Source organism: Gadus morhua, chromosome 21 (genome assembly GCF_902167405.1).
Source record: "Gadus morhua chromosome 21, gadMor3.0, whole genome shotgun sequence".
NCBI lineage: Eukaryota > Metazoa > Chordata > Actinopteri > Gadiformes > Gadidae > Gadus > Gadus morhua.
Genome location: NC_044068.1, coordinates 7,041,708 through 7,062,607, shown reverse-complemented (window position 1 = coordinate 7,062,607; position 20,900 = coordinate 7,041,708). Strand labels below are relative to the sequence as shown.

The window sequence follows — 20,900 nt, the reverse complement described above, 5'->3', positions numbered from 1 at the left end:
TGTGTGTGTGTGTGTGTGTGTGTGTGTGTGTGTGTGTGTGTGTGTGTGTGTGTGTGTGCGTGTGCCTAACCGTGGGCAGTATCAGAATGTGAGGGATTATATGTAACTTGTCTGGCAATAACCAATAGCCCTGATCTGGTTGAACAAGTGAGTAAAAACAACTACGCACTGACCCAAAGCTAATTGCTTTTAGCTCCTTTCAAAGACAATAATTGGTGCTAGCAGCTATTTAGCAAACTGAGCACATTTCTGCCTTTTTAACATTAATCCATAGTATCGGGGCCAGGTGGAACAGTGAAGTGGAATTTCTGTAACATTACCAACATTACATCTTAGATAACATGTTTGTCTTTTCTGTAGCTGCTGTATACAGATCATGCACCAGGTTTTGTGTATTTGTTCTGTGAATAAAAAACCTGAGCGAAGATGTATATATATTCTCTTAATCTAATGTTTGTTGTTCATTTGGTGGAATTATATTCAGCCCAAATAATGTTTTCATCCTCATTGTTGTCACATCTTAAACCATGATGTTGTTCAAGAAAAGCTTTTTCAAAAGCCTTATCGTTTACAAATAGCTGCAGAGGAAGCTGTAAACTTATGTCCCGTAATACTGTTTTATGTAGCCAACGTTTTGTGTCTTTAGCTTTGTTGTGCAAGTCATTGTATAGTTGAATGTGGAGGCTATGCGAGTGCGTCGTGCTAGGCTTAGAGGTGGGTGAGGCTTTTGTTGTCGAAAGATATAAGTTTTTGGAGACAAGGTTAAACGTAACTTTACTGGAACTTTTTAATGTCTACGAGTTCCAGTGCAGATCTGTGGAGCGTGAGTTCATAGGGTGTTGTCTGTAACCTAACACACTGATTATAATGGGGAACAATTATGTGGAAAGAAGGGAACTGAAACAGGGTTTTGTTTTAGGTGGTAATATGGTTGTGATACTCTGAGAGCTGTCCCCCAAAATCACCAGCTATAGTAGCATCATTATTGCTGAATTAAATTCTAATTAAATCTTTTAACTTCTTTCTTTACAAGTCGTGTTGGCAATTTCTCTCGCTTGTAGCCAGCTACTGTCTGTGCCGGTGTCGTTTGTGAGTCGTAGCGATAGCGTGTAGCCTTGTGTTGGTCTTTTCTGTACATGATGATGCTATATTTATAGCTATGATAGTTGCTTTAGTACATATTGGTTACAACTTACAATATAACCACAACGTTGGTCTCGCTCCAATGCTTCAGTTCTAATAATAACCGGTTTAACCCAGTTAAGAGGGGCATAGACGACATAAGTGACTGTGAGGAAAATTGCCTATTAAATACTAGAAAAGCCTTGGCTTCTATAAGGACTATTTCTCCAAAGTATTAATCTACAGCCATTATTCCATAGCAAAAAAAAAGGCTAATTGCCTGAAGTATGATGATATATGACTAAGTTATCTGACAGCGGAGGAAATAGATTAATTCACAAGGAACACATAAAGAACTTTTGCGGATGAATTCTTTGACCTGCGATTTGCACTGTGAACGTTGATGTGATGTGTTTTAGCAGCGGTATTGCTCCTTAAATGTCTCTTTTTAGTTTTTTTGCACTGTTGAGGTTGAGAAAAGGGAGAAAATTAAGCAGAAACGTTCATATGCACATTCCCTTTGAGGCATTCCTGATTAATTGGACCCTTCATGAAGCTATACATGGTGCGAACCTAGATGATGAGAACGTTTGGTTCTGTGTGAAGCCCTTACTGATATCCGCCCCCCTTTAAGTGCGCCGCTCTTCTAATCCGTCGGATTTCTGTAATAAAATCTATGCCTTTAAATTAAGGAACACCTCTGTGTGAACTCTGCTTTATGACTCTGAGGGTGATTTATATGGATGTGTGTCCATGATCGCTCCATCCATGCATGTGTGGATTTGTGTGATTGTGTACTGCATCTGTCCTTTCTCATTTCTATTTTGATCACCTCGACTGATCTATCCTTAACATTTAATCACTTGCATTGAGCCTAATTATTAAATTAGTTGGTCCGAAACATTACAACAATTATATCACCCTGATTTACCAGTGCAGAAGTTATTATATTTTAGACTCATCTATTCTGCATATAAATATGGACAAAATAACACAAAATGAAAATAAAACTGATTTTAATATTTGTTGGCCTATTTTTAAGTATGTCTCTACCAACCACCAATCATCTCATCCACCTCTTTTCTGTGGCACGCTTTGATTGACAGGCCTCAGCTGCCCAGACCTACAGGTTGGTGGAGCTGGGGGCGTGACCAGGAAGGCCTTCCCCATTCGGATTGGGCGAGGAGGAAAAGGGGGGCGGAGCCTAGTGTCCACACATCCCCCTACAGAGGGACACGCCAAGGTTTGTAAGCCTCGAATTGGATGGGTTTGTTGTCATGCAAGGAGGTTGGAAGCACTTTTTAACCTTGTCCATTTGTCATTGTTGTCTCCAGACAAGCTTCATTTATTAAATTTGCTTCCTCTCTACAAGTCTAATTTAATTGAAATACTGTAGCTGAAGGAACTGGCCAATTAGGTTACACAAAAAAAAACAGGCTGGATCTGAAGCATAGAGTATGGTGAGTTTGGCTTGCAGGGACATAAAGGCATTGACTCATTGTTTTCTCTCTCTCTCTCTCTCTCTCTCTCTCTCTCTCTCTCTCTCTCTCTCTCTCTCTCTCTCTCTCTCTCTCTCTCTCTCTCTCTCTCTCTCTCTCTCTCTCTCTCTCTCTCTCTCTCTCTCTCTCTCTCTCTCTCTCTCTCTCTCTCTCTCTCTCTCTCTCTCTCTCTCTCTCTCTCTCTCTCTCTCTCTCTCTCTCTCTCTCTCTCTCTCTGGCCCCAGAGTGCTAAAAATACTGGACCTGATCACATCCTTTCCTCCATTGAGTTCAGCAAGTGAGTGTGATGCACAAAACACTTATTGTGTCTTAATGTTGAAAAACATGGACAACATTTTTCCAGTCAATGTTCAATCAATATGTGGTGAGAGGTTTACTGACAGCACCTGTTGTAACCTGCACAGGTGTGCCCTGCAACCCCGGAAAAGTCGTATCCCCATTATAAGTGCGGGATCAATGGAGACTCCGCCCACACACTGTAAAAGCCCCACCTCTTCGAGTGGCAGTTCAACATCCTCCACAATGCGGGTGTGGAAAATCATCAAACCAGGCATTCGCAGGCCGCTCTCGTTCTCAGGTATCATGACTAAAATCCACACAAACACACTGAAGTGCCTACCATTACTTAAAGAGTGTAAATCTAAACTACCGGTACAGGGTAATATTCCTATATCGCTATATGAAAGAAAAGTGGATTATTATTATTTTATTTTGACTAACAAAACAAACCTATGATCATACCCAGTTTATTTATCTTTCTAATTTTCCTTCTTTTATATGCTCTAGGTGTATCTGGGGTTCAGCATTGTCTCCAGCAAGTTGTCTCCATCTATCAACCGGACACTCTCATAGAAGCCTTACCTGAGCCAGATCAACTGCAGCGTCAGGTACCTGAATGATCATAATTAGTTGTTACAAAAATTACATTCCCAATGATTTTATTTTCAATGAAATAAAAAAATATATTTTCTTTTTTACTTAACCGACCGCAACGTGTTTCTTCTATCGTCCAAGGTGACCGATCCGGCGATCTCGCTATCTGACCCTGTCCTTTCCTGTGAAACAGCGCCTATGTGTGGCGAGGCCTAAGGACTACAATCATTTAGAATGGGACCAGTTGGCGTGCATCGCTATCCGCGCGATTACTGTGAGGCTTACTGGCCACGGAGTCATCAAAGCCATTTACAGCACATCCGATTGACATATCTGATATTTAAACTAAGACAGATTTGTCAGTTTTTCCAATGCGAAGAAAATCAACAGTATCCATACTGTGTGCAAAGCAATATTTAATATTTATTTATTCAACACTATTCCTGTGCTTAGCATGAGGGTAGACTATGGTCCTGATGGCCATTAGAACGGTTGGGGGGATGAGTGCCTTACTGAAGTGCATCTCATTGTAGGTGATTGAAGACACATTCCCTTTTATTCCAGATGAAAATGGGGACCAGCTGTTATTTTTACCTTTAAAAACTATGTACACTCAAATTAGATAGTTCCTCGTTTGTCCTAGTTTATTCTAAATTTGCTCCTGAATGCACTCCTCTGTGACATGTTGCACTGTAAAACTACCTTTTTCTGCCACCTTCAAATAAGTCAAAAGTGGCTTGTGTTCGTACCAGCTGGCAGAGTAGCACTTTGAACTGAATTTTTACATGTTGTTGGCTTTTTTCAAAGTATGCTGTGTTTTTAGTGTGTTGTGTATGTAAATCGATGTGTCATTGACATTATTTACCTCCACCTTGATGTTTACGATCGAGTTTATGAATCACAGGTTTAGCAATTTCAAACAAATGTTGAAAGGCCGTGTCAGGTGAAAAATGCTCTAGTACAAATACTTTGACAAAAATACCATGCGGCCTCACTGACAACCACTGTAATCTTTCAATAAACAACGGCCTTATAATCTCACTGCATAGTCTTTTTTTTTTTTTCATTTCATACACTGATGAAAACTGAATTCATATTTCATTCATTTATTTCTTAGAAAAAAAACCTGCTGTACAACTGAAGCAATATCAGGATTCATCTTGTGGATTTGCAGACAGGGCAGGACGAATGGTGGAGGAATGTTGTCTTTGTGATGGTGGCACCTTGAGAGGATGAGTGGGGCGATCCTCAGACCTGAGAGAAGGATGGAAAGACCATGTCAAATTTGACAGAGTGAAAAGTTTCTGTACAATTGTGTTTGATGACGGCCATAATTCTCACCTTCCCATGCAAGATGTGGGGCATGGTTGGGAAACTAGTCCATTTTCTTGGGGTTGTTGACAGCAACGTAGTGGTACAAAACGACCAGTAGGAACAATGAGACACCAAGCATGTTGGCGAATATTGCGAGCTGAACGTCTGTCACCATTCTGCGAGCAGGGGAAAGCCAGAGGCCACACAATTTATCCTCATATGATCCTAACAGCGCTATCACACGTCATGAGTACAATCCCAACCCCGTTCAATAATACGTGATCTTAAGCAGTTTGTTTCCATATTGATGCCAGGCAGGCAGTGAATAGGTCGGAAGCAAATATGTTCTAAAAAAATGTGAGAACACTGAAATCTAACATCCTACGGACCTACGCGATGTCATCGCTCATAATGCTAGCATTAGCCCCTGATTCATTGTACCAGAATAAATCACGTATGGTCTGGGATCAGCGTAACCACAACATACGTGCATGGCACATACAGTAGTCTCGGAACCTACCTACAACGTGAAAGGAATATGTCTAATGTTATTATCTCTTGTAAAGACTTACGTGTGTATTTTAGTTTGACGTTTTACTTCACACGACCGATACTGCAGCTGCACAACAGTCCCTCCTACTTCCGGCTGGGCTGACGAGGCCACGTCACTCTAAGCCACCGGCATAGAAATAGACCGACTAGAGCAAACTCCAAAATGTGTTTTAGAGCACATCGGCACATCTGGTTCAATATCTGAAATTGATGGCTACATTTCACTTCTGCATTTTTTTATTTCATATAATACATGTATTTTTATGAAATGTCAAGAATATAAATGATTATTATCGAGATCTAACAATAGTGGTCATCCGGACCGCAGGGGGGCGCCCGTGCGTCGTCGTTTACATAGTTGCCTTCCGAAGGAGTGGCTGAAGTGTTTCGACATCACTATACCGGCGTGAAACATATAGAAGCTAAAGCTACTAGATGTTGGTTTGCCGCTGCATCCAGGCAGTGGGGATTTGTAATTATTAAAGGGAACACTCGTCAATCCCCATACTAAAGTAAAGCTCCGCGGTTCCAACATGGCTTACTATGACTATGTCTCCAAAGAGCAACTGGCGGGCTTCGACAAATACAAGGTATGGCTTGAAACCAAACCTCTGTTGTCCTCAGCGTGTGTGTGTGTGTGTGTGTGTGTGTGTGTGTGTGTGTGTGTGTGTGTGTGTGTGTGTGTGTGTGTGTGTGTGTGTGTGTGTGTGTGTGTGTGTGTGTGTGTGTGTGTGTGTGTGTGTGTGTGTGTGTGTGTGTGTGTGTGTGTGTGTGTGTGTGTGTGTGTGTGTGTTGCAGCTAGCTAGCTAGCTGTCACGGTACATAAGACATGAGCTAATGACCACCTCACACCTTTTTTATACGGGCTGGTTGTCAAACGCTGATAAAAACGTATTTATTTCCTGTGTCGTCTCGGCTATCATATGACAATACTACACACTTGAATCAGAGAATGGAGGCTATACTGCCCCACCACCACCAACCCCCCATCGGAAGGATTCATCTTATACATTAGCGAGTAAACACTTACAGATCATCAACGCTGTCTTGATGAGGTCGTTTTGAAGCCCCGTCTATCCCCAGTGGATATTAATAATAGCGAGCGAATGAAGGCCAATGTTTGTTCGGATTCAGCCATGCCTGATCTGGTGATCATTCAGTCCAACGTGCAGCATCGTTTTTATGTCTTCCTCTCGTTGGAGATGATGATAGTACTGATGATTATCACTAGTTAACCTTTTGACACACCTGGATGGATAAGATAGCCGCGTCATATTTTATCCCCTTCAATGGATCGTATTTACATAAATATATCTATCGATGTATAAATATATGCATATTATTATGCGTTACCGTTCTTGTTACGATGATATCAGTTGTAGTAATTGAGTGTCTAGAAGGCCCAGTTCTGACGGTAGTTAATCGCTAATGTTTAATGGTCATTATGAGGACGGTTCGACTTTGGTGATTGTGAAGTTTAAGGTTAATCGGGGTTGAACTCATAAATAAAGAGTTTGATAATTTTTTTCATTTCTAGTCTAATGTAACGCAGCTCCCTTCAGCCACATGCCTTTCCAGGTCACATGGCTAGGTTATGTATTTAAAATCTTCTTGGAAAAGCAGTTGCTGTGACTGCCAATGAGGAGGAGTGGGGTGAGAGTGAATGGACAGATTGTGTCACTGGGACTGTAAGTGTCCTTTCAGATGCCATTCTGCCTCATGGTCGCTAGATGCTGTAGTCTTTGCTGTTATATGGAATGCCAATGTGGGGAGAAATAAACCCAGCTTCAATTTGATGCACAGAAACAGAGATATTCCTATTTTTCTTTCTGATGTGGCTGATCCTTTCAATGATTAAAAATGCTCTAAGATAAAGATCTGTTTTTTTGGGGAACTATTACCGGTTATTTTGTATAAAAGTGCCCTTTACGTGTAACAGCACAATTGTGTATGGACGTCTAGTGAACATATTTCATTTTGTACCATCTCTTTGCAATCAATCCATTGTTGTCTTAAAATACCATACCAGTGTAATGTCCTTTTTATTGGATCAGATTCTAAGCCAACAAAATGCAAGGCAAAGGGTATGGAGCAGACCTGAATTCACATCCTTGTTGACAGCCACCAAAACAATGTCTATCATGCATCCATGCTTGCAAACCTAATCAACGACAATGTTACACTCGCATGGGCCTTTTTTAACGTCTAAAAACAACCGAGTGGCTCGATACATAACAGAGAACCAGGTGTGCAACCCCAGAACAGCACTAGATAATGAGATCCACCAAATCCATTCCGGGCACCGGCGGCCTGTTTTCGTGACCATAGCACTTCATCAAATGTACCCAAATGTGTTTTGTGTTTCCCCCCCCCTTTAGTACAGCGCAGTCGACTCCAACCCCCTGTCCGTCTACGTCATGCACCCCTTCTGGAACTCTGTCGTCAAGGTAAGGGTTCGCCTGTACTGTCTGTGTGTGTCTGTGTCTGTGTGTGTGCACACCTGTGTGTGTGTGTGTGTGTGTGTGTGTGTGTGCTTGTGATATGCTAATGAGTGCTGCATCATTAATGAAGCCTCCAGCTGTCCACTAAGATACTGTAACAACAAGGCAGACTTACTCACCTCAACACCCCTTATAGTCTCTTTCCAGCGTTCCTTGACCCTTGCATTCTTATTTCTTTCTTGCTTCTTTCCTGTATTATAATTCAGTCACCTGTGTAAGATAGCAAATCTGTGTGACCCTCTGTGTATTACACAATTTTGAAGTTGGGCATCATTTAAGCAGGCAATCTTGGGGGGGTGAAATATAGCCCGGCAAATAAGTATCCAAACATCCTATTGCTTTTGTACTTAAAACAAGACCCAAGTATATTTTGAATACTCTGTATTTAGTCTCACAGCATCTCCCTCCCTCACAGGTCTTGCCGACATGGCTGGCTCCAAACCTCATTACCTTCACAGGATTCATGTTCCTGGTTCTTAACTTCCTCATGCTGGCCTTCTACGACTATGACTTCATTGCTTCTGGTGAGTGAGCCATGCTGTCTCTCTGTTGTGCACTGGTTGTCATTAGTCCTGTGTGGTCTTATTGCCTTTGTGCCTCATTGGGACCGTGGTAGTCATAGTTTTTTTTTAATGAATATGTCTTGATGAATAGAGGTGGGTTGTTTAGTGTCAACAATTTTACAAATACAAGGACACACATGAAATAATTTAAACAAACATAAGATGTAGCAGCTCTATCGGTGGCTGTGAGTAAATTTTGTCATCTATTCTGTTGGCTCCTCCCTGTGTGGTATTTAAGTGTAACTTCCGCATCTTATGTGGTCTTTTTCAAACCTGTGGATCTTCTTATCATCATGTTGTTCAAATACGGATTCTCTCCTTCTGTCGGTCAAATATCTCTCCCACTCACACACTTCCCTATATTGGCCCCCACTGCTTTCCTTATTCAAAGTCGTCTGGTGGGCCGAGACATCACCCCACAGGTCCAATGTGCGAGAGAGCCTGCAAGCGTGTTTACAAGGGCAGGGCAAAGTTCACAGCTAGCTGAAACCAGAGCTTCCTCTGACTGCTCTCCTATGACAGTCAACACATCATGGCAGCACAAACACACACACATGCAAGCGTATGCACGCACGCACATACACGCGCATGCACACAAACCCTCAAACACTCATACACACGAGCGCACCTGCACGTACCCATCTAAGCACAGAAGAACCGTAGTTGTGGTTGATGTAGAATGTAAAGTTGGTTGCAGAGCAATGTATTTCACAGGCTGGCTGTTTCAACCTCACACCCTTTCCAAAAGTATTCTAACATCCTTGTTTTTGTGTGCATGCGTGTGTCTTTGGGTGTGTGTCTGTGCGTGTTTGTGTGGCCATCTCTCAGCTCACGAACACGTCCACGTGCCCAGCTGGGTGTGGTTTGCTGCCGGTCTCTTCAACTTCTTGGCCTACACACTTGGTGAGTCTAAATCCCATGGGGAAGTTACTTGCTGCATCTTGTTCAGGCAATGTATGTGTTACGTTTCCTCAAGGACAACTGCACTTCAGCATAAAGCTGATGTTGCATCCCTGCGTTTTATTTTATGTTATTGTATTGTTGTATTGTTGTTTTATTTTTATTTTTTCCTTTAAAGCTTTCCTATAATTTGTTGGCCCAAAGAAAGAACAAAGCAATTTTGTTAACGTCAGTAGAAAAGTGGCCCAGATTGAAGGCTACACAAAAGATTGCATATCAAACAAAATCCACATTTTGGCCTCTGCAATTTCCTAATCGTGAAAGTCACTTCAACGAAAATGACAAACAATTACAGCTCAGTAATTGCTTTGTTATTATTCTATTTATATATTATACTGTTGCCGACACAGCATACGATTTGAATTGATAATCTTGTCAACCACAATGAATAATAGCAATCACAATGGCAGGCAACATCATCGCAATCATTCTTGAGTCTTAATCATGCAGCAGTGACTCCAGTCACATTTCGTGCTGCACGTTGTGTACTTGGGGAAATCTAACAAAGCCATGGAAGTGGCCGAACACATTGGAAACCGTACATTCTTCAAACCCAGTAGTGTAATCCTTGATTTACAGTGCATGTCAACGTGACTTTCCATCCCTCCAGTCACAAAGTGCCCTGCTGTGTGGCTGGCCTGGTTTTCAGGCTGAACAAACAGGCCCCTCAACTCTAACCCCCCCCCCCCTGCCCCCCCCCATTGTCAGTTACACCTGCTGTTTACACTCCAACCACCTTGATTACAATCGTGTGTGTGTGTGTGTGTGGGCATAAAACACACACACAGTATCCCATTATACAGCATCAACTGAAACAGTGTTCCAAAACACATCCGCTAGGGATGGTTTGAACCAATTATTGCAGTGTTCTTGATTGCAATCTCAACATGACTGTCCTAATAAATGTCTCCCAAGTTAATATTAGAAGCGTTTTTCGTTTCTTTTCTTTTTTACGCAGGCAGTCTTTTCCTGTGTGGTTTAGGATTAGCCATGCCCTTGACAAATTGCTTTTGATTCAGTGCATCCGCCTTGCCATCTGAAGGGGCACGGAAGTCATTCACCACAGAGAAGACTGTGTTTCTCTTCCTTCCCTTGCCTGGAGTATCAATATCTCATGTCACATGTCTGCCTGGAACCACTCTGGCAAACACATTTTCGCTAGTTTCTGGTCATTTCTCTGGGAAAGGTTTTGGTTGCTTTGTATTCATTCTTTGCTGTGAATAGGTCAGGAGGAATCAGTTAAAAGTGTAACATAGCAATACATTTTCAACACTTTGCACACGTTTTTCACTGCACTTCGAAAATATGTCTGCCTCTCGTTTTCTTAATATACACTCCAAACATGCAAGTAACGTTTCGGTCAGAATAATCCATTTATAACACGCTGGAATGTTATCAGTGTTTCCTGTGAGGGCGCCCACATAGACTGCTGCCAGTTCACGAGTTGCCTGTCGACATCCATGACTCACTGTGTTAGCATACAGCTGAGTGTTTATCCGTCCACCCCCTCAGACGGCGTGGATGGCAAGCAGGCGCGCCGCACCAACTCCTCCACGCCCCTAGGGGAGCTGTTCGACCACGGCCTGGACAGCTGGGCCTGCATCTTCTTCGTGACCACCGTGTACTCCATCTTCGGCCGCGGCGAGACGGGCGTGAGCGTCGCCACGCTCTACTACATCCTGTGGGTGGTGCTGTTCTCGTTCATCCTCTCCCACTGGGAGAAGTACAACACGGGCATCCTGTTCCTGCCCTGGGGCTACGACGCCAGCCAAGTGGTGAGTGGCTCCGGCCCCGGGGGGGTAACCGGCGTCCACCGCCTGGTAGGGGGGGGGGGGGGGTGCACCAGGTGGGAGGGTGGTGGGGGTGAACGATTATTCAAATTCAAACCCACATCGCGATTTGCAAATCGCAACGGCTTCGATCAAAAATAAATAAAAAGTTCACTAAAGATGTTATGTCAATTCATGCATCAATTCATCTCAACACATAGTGGCCTAAAGGAAAGTACAGTTTATATGTTGACGGCTTCCAATGTTGTGTTGGTCATACTGTTTAATGATTCATTGCTTGTTTTGTGAATAATACAGGACATAAAGAACTTTACAAAGAAAAATCGCCTACTAAATCGCAATGTCAATATTGGTCGAAATAATCGCAATGAGATTATTTCCCCAAATCGTCCCCAAATGCATGTGTACATGTTGGTCAATAATGATGGTAATACTGAAAGGTGCTATTCGAGTGCTAAATCACTACTGAATAGTACTTACTTATAAGCGCTTGGCACCTTCATCAAACGGACTAACATTGAGTACCGATATAGGCCATTGATTCAGGCAGTAGGGATTAGGCATCTTCATCATGCTTAGGGATCGAACCCAGGTCCTACCTGTTGGTTAGTGCAAAAGTCACTAGCCCCTACACCGTCATGCTACACTCCATGTACATGAAGAGATGTATATCTGGAAATAAGATGTAGATAAAAGTTAAAACACACAGCCTGGAGCCGGGACTTTACCTGGTCTAATATGCCCTAGAATTCTACATCCGATTGCTTGGTTAATGTTTTCTGACTAAATATTTGCTCTCCCTGTGTCTTGCCAGACCATCTCCATCGTCTACATCGTCACCGCCGTGGTCGGCGTGGAAACGTGGTACAAGCCAATACTGTGGCACTTCCACTACAGGGACATGTTCTCCATCATGATCGTAGGTGAGAGGCCATTGGTCACTTTGCACTGCCTGTCATCGCCTTGAGAGAGAGGGAGGGCTCCTATTGGACCAGGGCTGGTATTGATTCCACTTTGGGAGGAGCGTGCTGTTTCTGACTCGTGTTTCTTTTGTTTGTTTTTCAGCCTGTTCCTTCACTGTGACCCTGCCCATGAGCCTGTACAACGTTCTAAAGTAGGTATAGGCGGGGAATCCTTTCATGAATTGGAAAATGTATCAAGTATTTATAATAAGATTTAGTTCATGGGGTTCGTATCGAATCAAATACCAAAGTGTTACTTAAGGTGACCTGTTACTTTTCCAAACTACGACATGCTGTCCGAGAGTATTGCATTGTTGTGGATACATTTTTAATGAGTGACATCTGGCTTTGCATTTTATTAAAGAGGAACGGTCAATTCCAGCCGTTGCCTCATCTAAGAGGATTACTCCCTGCTAGTGTGAATCGCGGCCTGCAGACTTCGCTCCTGTTCCCATCGAAAGGCGCAGCAGGGTAGTTGGGTTATTCAAAGGTCACCGATGGAGAACACCACTCCTTAACCAATCATTCACTTTGTTGTGGACACCCAGTGGATGTTGCCCACCGCCATGTTAATTCATCTTTACTCATCACACTCGTGAAGCGACTCTCTTCAGAGTATAGGGAAACGCCCGGTTGACGGTGTGCCCCTTAAACCCCCTTTGTTCACAGGGCCCACCGCAACAACACGCTGAAGCACAGCAACCTGTACGAGGCCTTCCTGCCCTTCCTCTCCCCCGTGCTGCTGTTTGTCCTCTCCACCGTCTGGGTGGTGTTCTCCCCCTCCGAGATCCTGGAGCTGCAGCCCCGCGTCTACTACCTCATGGTGGGGACGGCCTTCGCCAACGTCACCGTGAGTCTCCCGTCCCCGACACCACCCGGAACGTGTGTGTGTGTGTGTGTGTGTGTGTGTGTGTGTGTGTGTGTGTGTGTGTGTGTGTGTGTGTGTGTGTGTGTGTGTGTGTGTGTGTGTGTGTGTGTGATCTAGAAAGAGAGAGCGGGGGAGAGACCGCTTATATCATTTCATCAAAGAATGTGCCAAATAAGTCGTCTATGCTTCTTTTATCCAGTCTCTCTACGGCTCCCTCTGTCTCTCTTTACCTCCCTCTACATTGCTCTCTCCACCTCTCTACCTCTCTCTACACCTGTGTGTGTTTAAACTAGGGATGTCCGATATTGGCTTTTTTGCCGATATCCTTTATGCGATATTGTCCAACTCTAAATTTTCGATTCCGATATCAGCCGATACCGATGTCGATATTTGGGTTATTTATTTTTCCTCAAACCTAATTTAGGTAACATTACATATCTCCTGTTGTGGAATTAACACAACATGCTTAATGTTATTGTGATGCCCCACTGGATGCATTCTTGAATGCAACAAGGCTTTCCAAATGTTAACATTGTCTGTGCAAAATAAGAAAAATACTTCAACTTAATTTAAGGGAAAAGTGCCATGTTTATTTTTATTTTTTTAATGGTCTCAGACAACAGTTTCGATTACACTCTCCCTGAGATAATCTTGACAATGCCCACAACAAATAGGGCAAACTTGACTTCACAAATGATAAAACATTGTACCTGAACAACTATGTGCAACATAGCAGTATGTTTCTTTAACTAAAACTCAATAACCTTAATTTAATAAATGCACAAATATGAGTCAATTACAATGTGCACTGTACTGCACAATTTTGAAAACATTTATTTGAGCTATAAAAAAAAAAAAAAAAAAAAAAAATCGGTTTTAAGGCAAAAAAAATCCGATACCGATATTGACCGATATTACATTTTTATGCTAATATCGGGCCGATAATATCGGTGGGCCGATAATATCGGACATCTCTAGTTTAAACCATTGATTACCGCCCCCACGCCTATAATCCCCCTCCACCTCTTGATCCCGCCCCCTCCCTCGTTTCCTGCAGTGTAAGCTGATCGTGTGTCAGATGAGCAACACGAGGTGCCACGCCCTCTGCTGGCTGCTGCTGCCCATGACGGGGGTGGTGGGGCTGGCCGTCACCGGGACGGTGACCGACGAGACCATGCTGCTGTACTGCTGGACGGCCGTGGTCATCCTGGCACACATACACTACGGCGTGTCGGTGGTGAGGACCCCAGCGAGAAAACACGCACACGCGAGAATTTTCCCTTTTTTTATCTTGGAATCTAGTCCATAAATTCACTGAATTGGTGAATTCAACCAAGTCAGAGAATATGTTCCTACTGGAACACTTGTAGTCTACCTGTGGTTCCTACGGGTTCCTACCTGTAGTTCCTACCTGTAGACTACATTTAAAATGAACATTTAGGGCATTCAGCAGACGCTTTTAAATTTGTCAGAAGAAAGAGACAATATATCGCTGTCGGAACATTAAGGATGTTCCTACAAGTGCCAAGCACTAACAATTTCTAGGTGAACTCATTCCCTGTATACAACAAAGATAGCTAGGATAAGATGCTACACATTGCTAAGTACCATTGTGCCAGGACAAGTGCCAGGACGTACAAGTGCCAGGACGTACAAGTGCCAGGACGTACAACTTGCATTAAGTGCGCAAGCATTTATTACATGACTGCAATCCTGACATCGGCAGGGAGCTCGTTCCACCATTGAGACGCCAAAACAGAGAAGAGTTGTGACTTTGTTGTTTGTTTATGGACGATGGGGAACGATGCTTTTGTATTGTATTTTTTTATTTCCGACTTAAATTGAGCAAGTTGTTAAAGAACTCTCTTTCGGTGATGGTTATTAACTCTATTTTTATCTCTTTTTTTTTTTTTCCCTAGGTCAACCAGCTGAGTGACCACTTCAACATCTTCGCCTTCTCGTTGAAAAAGCCCAACAGCGACTGACAGGAGGAGGAGCGAATCGGCCTGAAGGAAGCAGAGGTCTAAGTTCCTCTTCTCAGTGACGAAAACCGACACTTCACTCTCTTTATCACCACAGAAACCACATCCTCCCCTCTCCTCTAGCCACAAGGACTACCCTGCAAGTGGAGCGAACTGGGCCCCAGTCTCCTCCCCCTTCTCTCCCCCCTCTCCCCCAGCCATTAACCCCCGCCCCCAATCCCAATACTGAGAACAGTTCTAACCAATCGGACACCGGGGCGAGGAGCTCTGCCCTCATGTCATTGGTGAAGCATTGGCTAGATTGGACGAGGGCAATGAGGTGCACTTGTTTCCTACGGAAATGTGCTTCAGTCGTAAGGACGGAAGCCCTGACCAGACACAACACATAGATGCACACACGCTACCACACCCACCGACCCACCCCACTCACACACGCTCTGCATCCATAACTTAAACATTCAAAGCATATATCGCGATCCGCCTCTGTGCAGATTGTCCTTTTTATTTTCCGAAAGCCCACACGCAGCGCACATTCAAAGACACGCAGAAGGAATACCAGTATATTGTCCGACATTGGAACCCACTTTAGTATTACGAATGTATATGATCGCCTTTTTCGTCGAAACGCCATTTCAGTTTATTTTCGTTTCGCCGAAGGGCGCCGTTTCAGCCCTCTTAATTCATCGCCGGACATATAGATGTGGATCGAGCAGCTTAAAAAGGACACGGCGGGCCTTAAATTCCAATGTTTCACAGACTGCCAGCGTCCATAATGACGCGGCGCTAATGAACGAACCGCGTTTCGCTCCCGCTCAGAAGTATTTGCTGTCATGCGTTCATGACAGCTCCCCCTCCCTGCGTTGCTATGGGTTCTCTCTCTAGTTTAATTTGATGGCCCAATTAAAAATGAGTTGCAGAGCTGTTTACTTTGGCACGGCCAATCCAAGCTTACCATTCATTTAGACCTATTTATTTGTTTCTTTTTACCTGAAACATCGGCTGTACCAAATACACAAATTTGTATTTACATCTCATTGGTATATATGTGTGTATGTGTGTACTTGTATGTATGTTTGTATACATACGCACATACCCATAACTGACTCGCTGTTGTTTGGCACAGGAGTTGGGGGGACTTTTAAAAATATATATTTAATTTATTATAAAAATATGATTTGATTCTTTGGTCTTGTGTCGAGAAGCAAGAAGACGGCTCTGTAACTCTGCTACTAGCGTGCGGTTGGATACATATAGTTCACGGTACTACCAGGTGATCTATCTGTGTTTTTTTGTTGCCCGGCTGGCAGTTTGTCGTCCCATTGTGGATGTAGGTGATATTTGGCCATGCCTTGTCCTTTAAAATAAAGAAGAATAAAAGTCATCTTTTTATAAACATCTAATCTACGAAGCGAGAATCTTTCAAAACGGTTGTATCTAGCAAATATTAAACAATATAAATGTATATCTCTATGCCATTATATAAAATGTTGGGGCGTTCCTTATTTTTCAAAACGAAAGAAATCCAGAAAATGTTTAGGAAGAAATTTAATGAGTTATAGGACCACTGTATAAATATTATAGGATTAATTTTAGGTTAAGGCAAGTTTTTACAGCTTGTCGGTACAAAGTATGCAGTTTGTGAAGATGAGTTAGCCATATGCTAACAAAAGCTAATTGGGGGGGGAGGGGGGCAGAAAGAACCAGGGAATCCGTTTTTGACTCAATTTTACTTTCGATTCGTTCTAATTTAACTATCATTTTAACCCCACTAATTCTTTGAGAATCTTGATCTACATTCCCCCTCCCTTCCCTTTTCTGAGGTGTCGTGTCAACCACGCCGGTTCGTAATTGTTTCTCTGTCAGTTTTGTTTTAGTTTGATATACTTTGGGGGGGTAGGATGATTATAGTCGGGGTGTGTGTGTGTGGTGTTGCAGCACAAGCGCTTGAAATGAAGAGTGTGTTCTAAAGCCCTACCGTGGAGCGGACCCACTCTGAGGGAACAAGCGGTCCCCGTTGACCGTGCAAGCACCACACCACCACCGCCAGGCACTAGATATGGAATACGTAGATACAGAATACATAGATATGGGTACGATATATATAGATATATATATAGATAGATATATATATATAGCTTTGGAAAGCAAACGGTTTGTCTTACAACTTCACTGTGATTGGTACATTTCTCTGTTGCCAACGGATCATTTTGTTGCCGTGATCATACTAGCCCTTCCTCTCTCCCCCCCCCTCCGTGTTTCTATGGAAATAGGGAATGGTCATTCGCTTGACAAGGCTTAAGGAATTTCTGTTTCCTCTGCCCCGAGGGGGTTGGCGTTAGATTTGGGAATGCTCGTTTTTGCCCCTTGGCTGCAGAGTGTGCGAGGTACAGAATCACTGCTCAGATGGACGGGATCCCGTCTCAGGCAAATGGAAACGTGGAAGCCGCTTTCACACAGTATTCTACATCCAAGCTCGGTCCGAAACAGGACTTTTTTTTGTTCTTTGTTTTAACACAAGTGCAAGGAGGCTTCGTGAAAGATATTCGGTACCTTAACGTGGATGACATAATCTTTTTCTGTCAATGTTATTTTTTTCATTGTCATCAGAGATTGCCTGTAGCGATCTCTACCCTTGCCTTTGGAATGAAATAAGACACTTCTTACCCCCAATTAACATAGTAAACCCCTTCCAAGAGGTCCAGATTTTGTCCATAATACTACTGATTTTGATCTGTAGTATTTTATTTTTTGTATTTTAGTGACCCAGAGCACTTCTCTGTACCCTCGGATACCTCTGTAAAATGAATAGCAAACCCGGGCCTGGCCACATTTGGGACGCAGGCTCCACGCTTAGGAATGATCTCCGGCCCAGTACCCCACGGGCAGCTTAACCCTTCCATCTCTCGAACCTTCCACGCACCAAGCTCCGCCTTTTTACAGGAACTCTTCTTTTCTATGAAACTCTACTTCCTCTTGAGTTGAGACCATGGGAGTAGCTTGTTAGCAGTCCGATACAAACAACAGAACTATGACTGAGTTTTTGACCCCCAAATTTTTTTTTGTCGTTTGTGTTTAGGTTTTTAAGTTTTTGTTTTTTTTGGTGGTGGGAGTCCGCACTGCTTTTGGAGTCTGAGGATATGTGTACGCATGTCTTTGTGTGTGTGTGTGTGTGTGTGTGTGTGTGTGTGTGTGTGTGTGTGTGTGTGTGTGTGTGTGCGTGTGTGTGTGTGTGTGTGTGTGTGTGTGTACATACGGATATCAGTGTAAATACCTATATTCATTTTTATTCACATTTTTAATATTAACTCTTGGGTGAGATTGTAACCGAGAGAGCGTCCTTTGGCGTTGGAAGATGTGACTGGTTGCCGTGGTGACTGGTTGCCGTGGTGACCGGGGCGTGGGCGGGGGGGGGGGGGGGGGGGGGGGGAGATGCCAATCAGTATCTTTTGTCATCTCGATATCCGGTTTAATAAACGTGGTCAAAATGAATGTTTGGGAGACAGCTCTGAATTCTTAGAAACAAATGAAATGATGTAAAGATGATGGTGATGAGACTGAAATGGTTTCTTCTACCCTGCCAGATGTTGTCTGAATTTGGTTGATTTTTGTTTAACCTCACCCCCCCCCCCCCCCCCCCCACCAAGTTTCTATGTAGTCACATAGTTGTCATGTGACAGGAAGTTGAATAGTTGTGCCGCATCACACAGAAAGTTGTACAAAGAGAAATTGTGAACTTATGCACCGTTTATTGTACAATTTACAAACTGTATGGGAAAAAAAAGAATTACACTTGACATTTATTTACGTTTTAATTGACAGTTAATTCAAAATTTGTGTTGGTTTAACCACTATTAAATATCTTCCTGAGATGTTGTTGAATCGGTTGTTGTTTTTTCCTGTTGACTGAATTCAAACCTAAATAAAAAAAACCGTTCCTTTTATATTTATGATCTGTTAGCAGAGGGTCCGGGACATTAATTACCTCATATTTTAGTAAATATACAGCAGTAGAGGATCAGAGGTTATCATGTCCCTATCATAAATAAATGAATGTCAATACATGGCTAGGAGCGCTAGCACCCTTTACTGCCAGCTGATGGCGCTGTTTTATCAATATTGTCGCTTAAATAACGTGGCCGTATATTTGGAAGGTTCAGAGTGTCCAATAGATGTCGTGCACGGCCCTTGTAAAACCACGTTACATTGTGATGGTATCCAACCACTTGTCCTCAACCAGGAGTTAGCTGAACAACGGAAATCAAAGGATGTAGGATTTATAATTTTGCAAATTATAAAAAAAAAAGGTAGGCATTCTGTATTAGTGTTGTAATGTGAAGTTATATCCCGACAGCTGCCATCTTGTGAGGCAGAACCAACCCAACAGAGGCAGCGACCTCTAAATATTCATCACTGTGTGACCTCAACCTAACAGTCCCTACAAAGTAAAGTCACCGTTGCGTCGAAACGTTTGTTTTTGTGGATTCAAAACCTTCAAAATGACAATTCACGCTTTGAGTCACACATCATTTTATCTCTCTGGGCGATCTTCTCGTCTGCGACCGTAAGGGGTTAAACCCCCACGGTGTCCGGGGGTTAAGGTGACACAGTGCCCCTCTGGTTTAGGGTGTTCTTTTAGCGAATTAACTGGTGTTGATTCTTCCAGTGACAGTTAATCAGAGGTGCTGCTATCAATTAAACAGTGTCCGCCGCTCGAGTTGCAGCCCGCGCGTCCCGGGACATTTTGGGCACCGCTGACCTGTCACTCAGGCCAGCGCGCTTGGCCGTGACAGGCGGCGGACGTCGCGAGTCTCCCGGACTCGCTCCCCGCTGCGGCCGTCTCAATAATGGATGACGCTCGTTTAGTAACGCGACACGTAACGCTGGAACACACACGCACGCACGCACACACACACGCACACACACACACACACACACACACACACACACACACACACACACACACACACACACACAGACACACAGACACACAGACACACAGACACACAGACACACAGACACACAGAATGACAGACAAAGACACCGAAGACTGTTAAACCCCTAATAGCGTAACACCATCCGGTTGGTACCCCATGTCGCCCCGACCCCTCTGACCCAAAGATGGCCTACCTTCATGGAATATCCACATTGATAACCGCCATTGAACAGAGGTTCTTGTTCTGCGCGTTTGTGTTTCTTTGTGTGAAAGTCTATGATGGAGTACATGGAAATTGCGTTCAACACATATTTCTATAAATCATTGTTTTCTGATCAAAGCGCCATTTTAAATCTTTTCCTGGGCCAAGGATATCTGACCCGGGTGTTTTTGTGCACAAAGTAGCGACCATCGCTTTTCTCTCAACTTGACACTTTAATCCGCCTCATTTGTAACTCTGTAATAACAGGTCCAGACGTGCCCGCCGGCATTCCCTAATCCTCAACGTGACCCAGAGAACACGGGGATGACCAATTTCCACTCTCTGCTGGGCTAATCAATGACCGCAAACACGCTGTCTCTATAGCTGCCTGCCTAACAGGCCGCATCAGCCTCTGAAACTTTAATGCAAGCGTTGGCGTGGAAGAAAGACACTATGTTGGCGTGTGATGGTTCACGTACAAAAAAAGATTGGCCCAAAGTGAGATAGGCTGACCGCGGTCGAGGTTGATCTTTTGTTTTCCTCGTATCCAGTGTCTTAAGGTCACCACATGATGAGTTTTCAGCGTCAGTGGTGGTTGTTGTTGTTGTTGTTTTCCTACGGAGTTGAACGTCGAGGCCTGGATGTGGCAGACCGTTCAGGATTTTTCAACACCTTGACGCCCCAATATCATCCCACTGCAGACGCAAATGGGCATTCTCGTGTGGTGGGGGTTCCCGTTTACGCAGACTGGAACGCCCCCTTCTTATTCTTCGTCGCCT

At 43.6% G+C, this 20,900-nt stretch overlaps 3 protein-coding genes across 4 annotated transcripts in view; 2 read left to right on the top strand and 1 right to left on the bottom strand.

Annotated features, from left to right (window-relative positions):
• Positions 1–4,535, top strand: part of agbl5 (AGBL carboxypeptidase 5) — a 13,352-nt gene extending 8,817 nt beyond the window's left edge. For both annotated transcript variants that reach the window (XM_030344653.1, XM_030344652.1), the window contains 5 exons: positions 2,229–2,365; positions 2,846–2,898; positions 3,026–3,198; positions 3,408–3,508; positions 3,636–4,535. In XM_030344653.1, coding sequence (XP_030200513.1) covers positions 2,229–2,365; positions 2,846–2,898; positions 3,026–3,198; positions 3,408–3,508; positions 3,636–3,710 — 539 coding nt within the window. In that variant the 3' untranslated portion in view covers positions 3,711–4,535. The remainder of the gene's footprint in view (positions 1–2,228; positions 2,366–2,845; positions 2,899–3,025; positions 3,199–3,407; positions 3,509–3,635) is intronic.
• A 49-nt stretch (positions 4,536–4,584) lies between these two features.
• ost4 (oligosaccharyltransferase complex subunit 4 (non-catalytic)) lies at positions 4,585–5,478 on the bottom strand. Its single transcript, XM_030344655.1, has 3 exons — positions 5,381–5,478; positions 4,836–4,984; positions 4,585–4,748 (listed from the first exon to the last, which is right to left on the bottom strand). Exon 2 carries the CDS (start codon positions 4,981–4,983, stop codon positions 4,870–4,872), a length of 114 nt encoding a protein of 37 aa, XP_030200515.1. The 5' UTR covers position 4,984; positions 5,381–5,478; the 3' UTR covers positions 4,585–4,748; positions 4,836–4,869.
• Positions 5,479–5,718: 240 nt separating this feature from the next.
• Positions 5,719–18,925, top strand: selenoi (selenoprotein I). Its single transcript, XM_030344654.1, has 10 exons — positions 5,719–5,950; positions 7,739–7,807; positions 8,277–8,385; positions 9,253–9,327; positions 10,897–11,159; positions 11,989–12,097; positions 12,240–12,288; positions 12,806–12,986; positions 14,062–14,241; positions 14,924–18,925. Exons 1-10 carry the CDS (start codon positions 5,894–5,896, stop codon positions 15,029–15,031), a joined length of 1,200 nt encoding a protein of 399 aa, XP_030200514.1. The 5' UTR covers positions 5,719–5,893; the 3' UTR covers positions 15,032–18,925.
• The last annotated feature ends 1,975 nt before the right edge of the window (positions 18,926–20,900 follow it).

Bases quoted from the DNA above. Each gene is read 5' to 3' on its own strand.
- ost4 (XM_030344655.1), bottom strand. From the start codon at position 4,983: ATGGTGACAGACGTTCAGCTCGCAATATTCGCCAACATGCTTGGTGTC.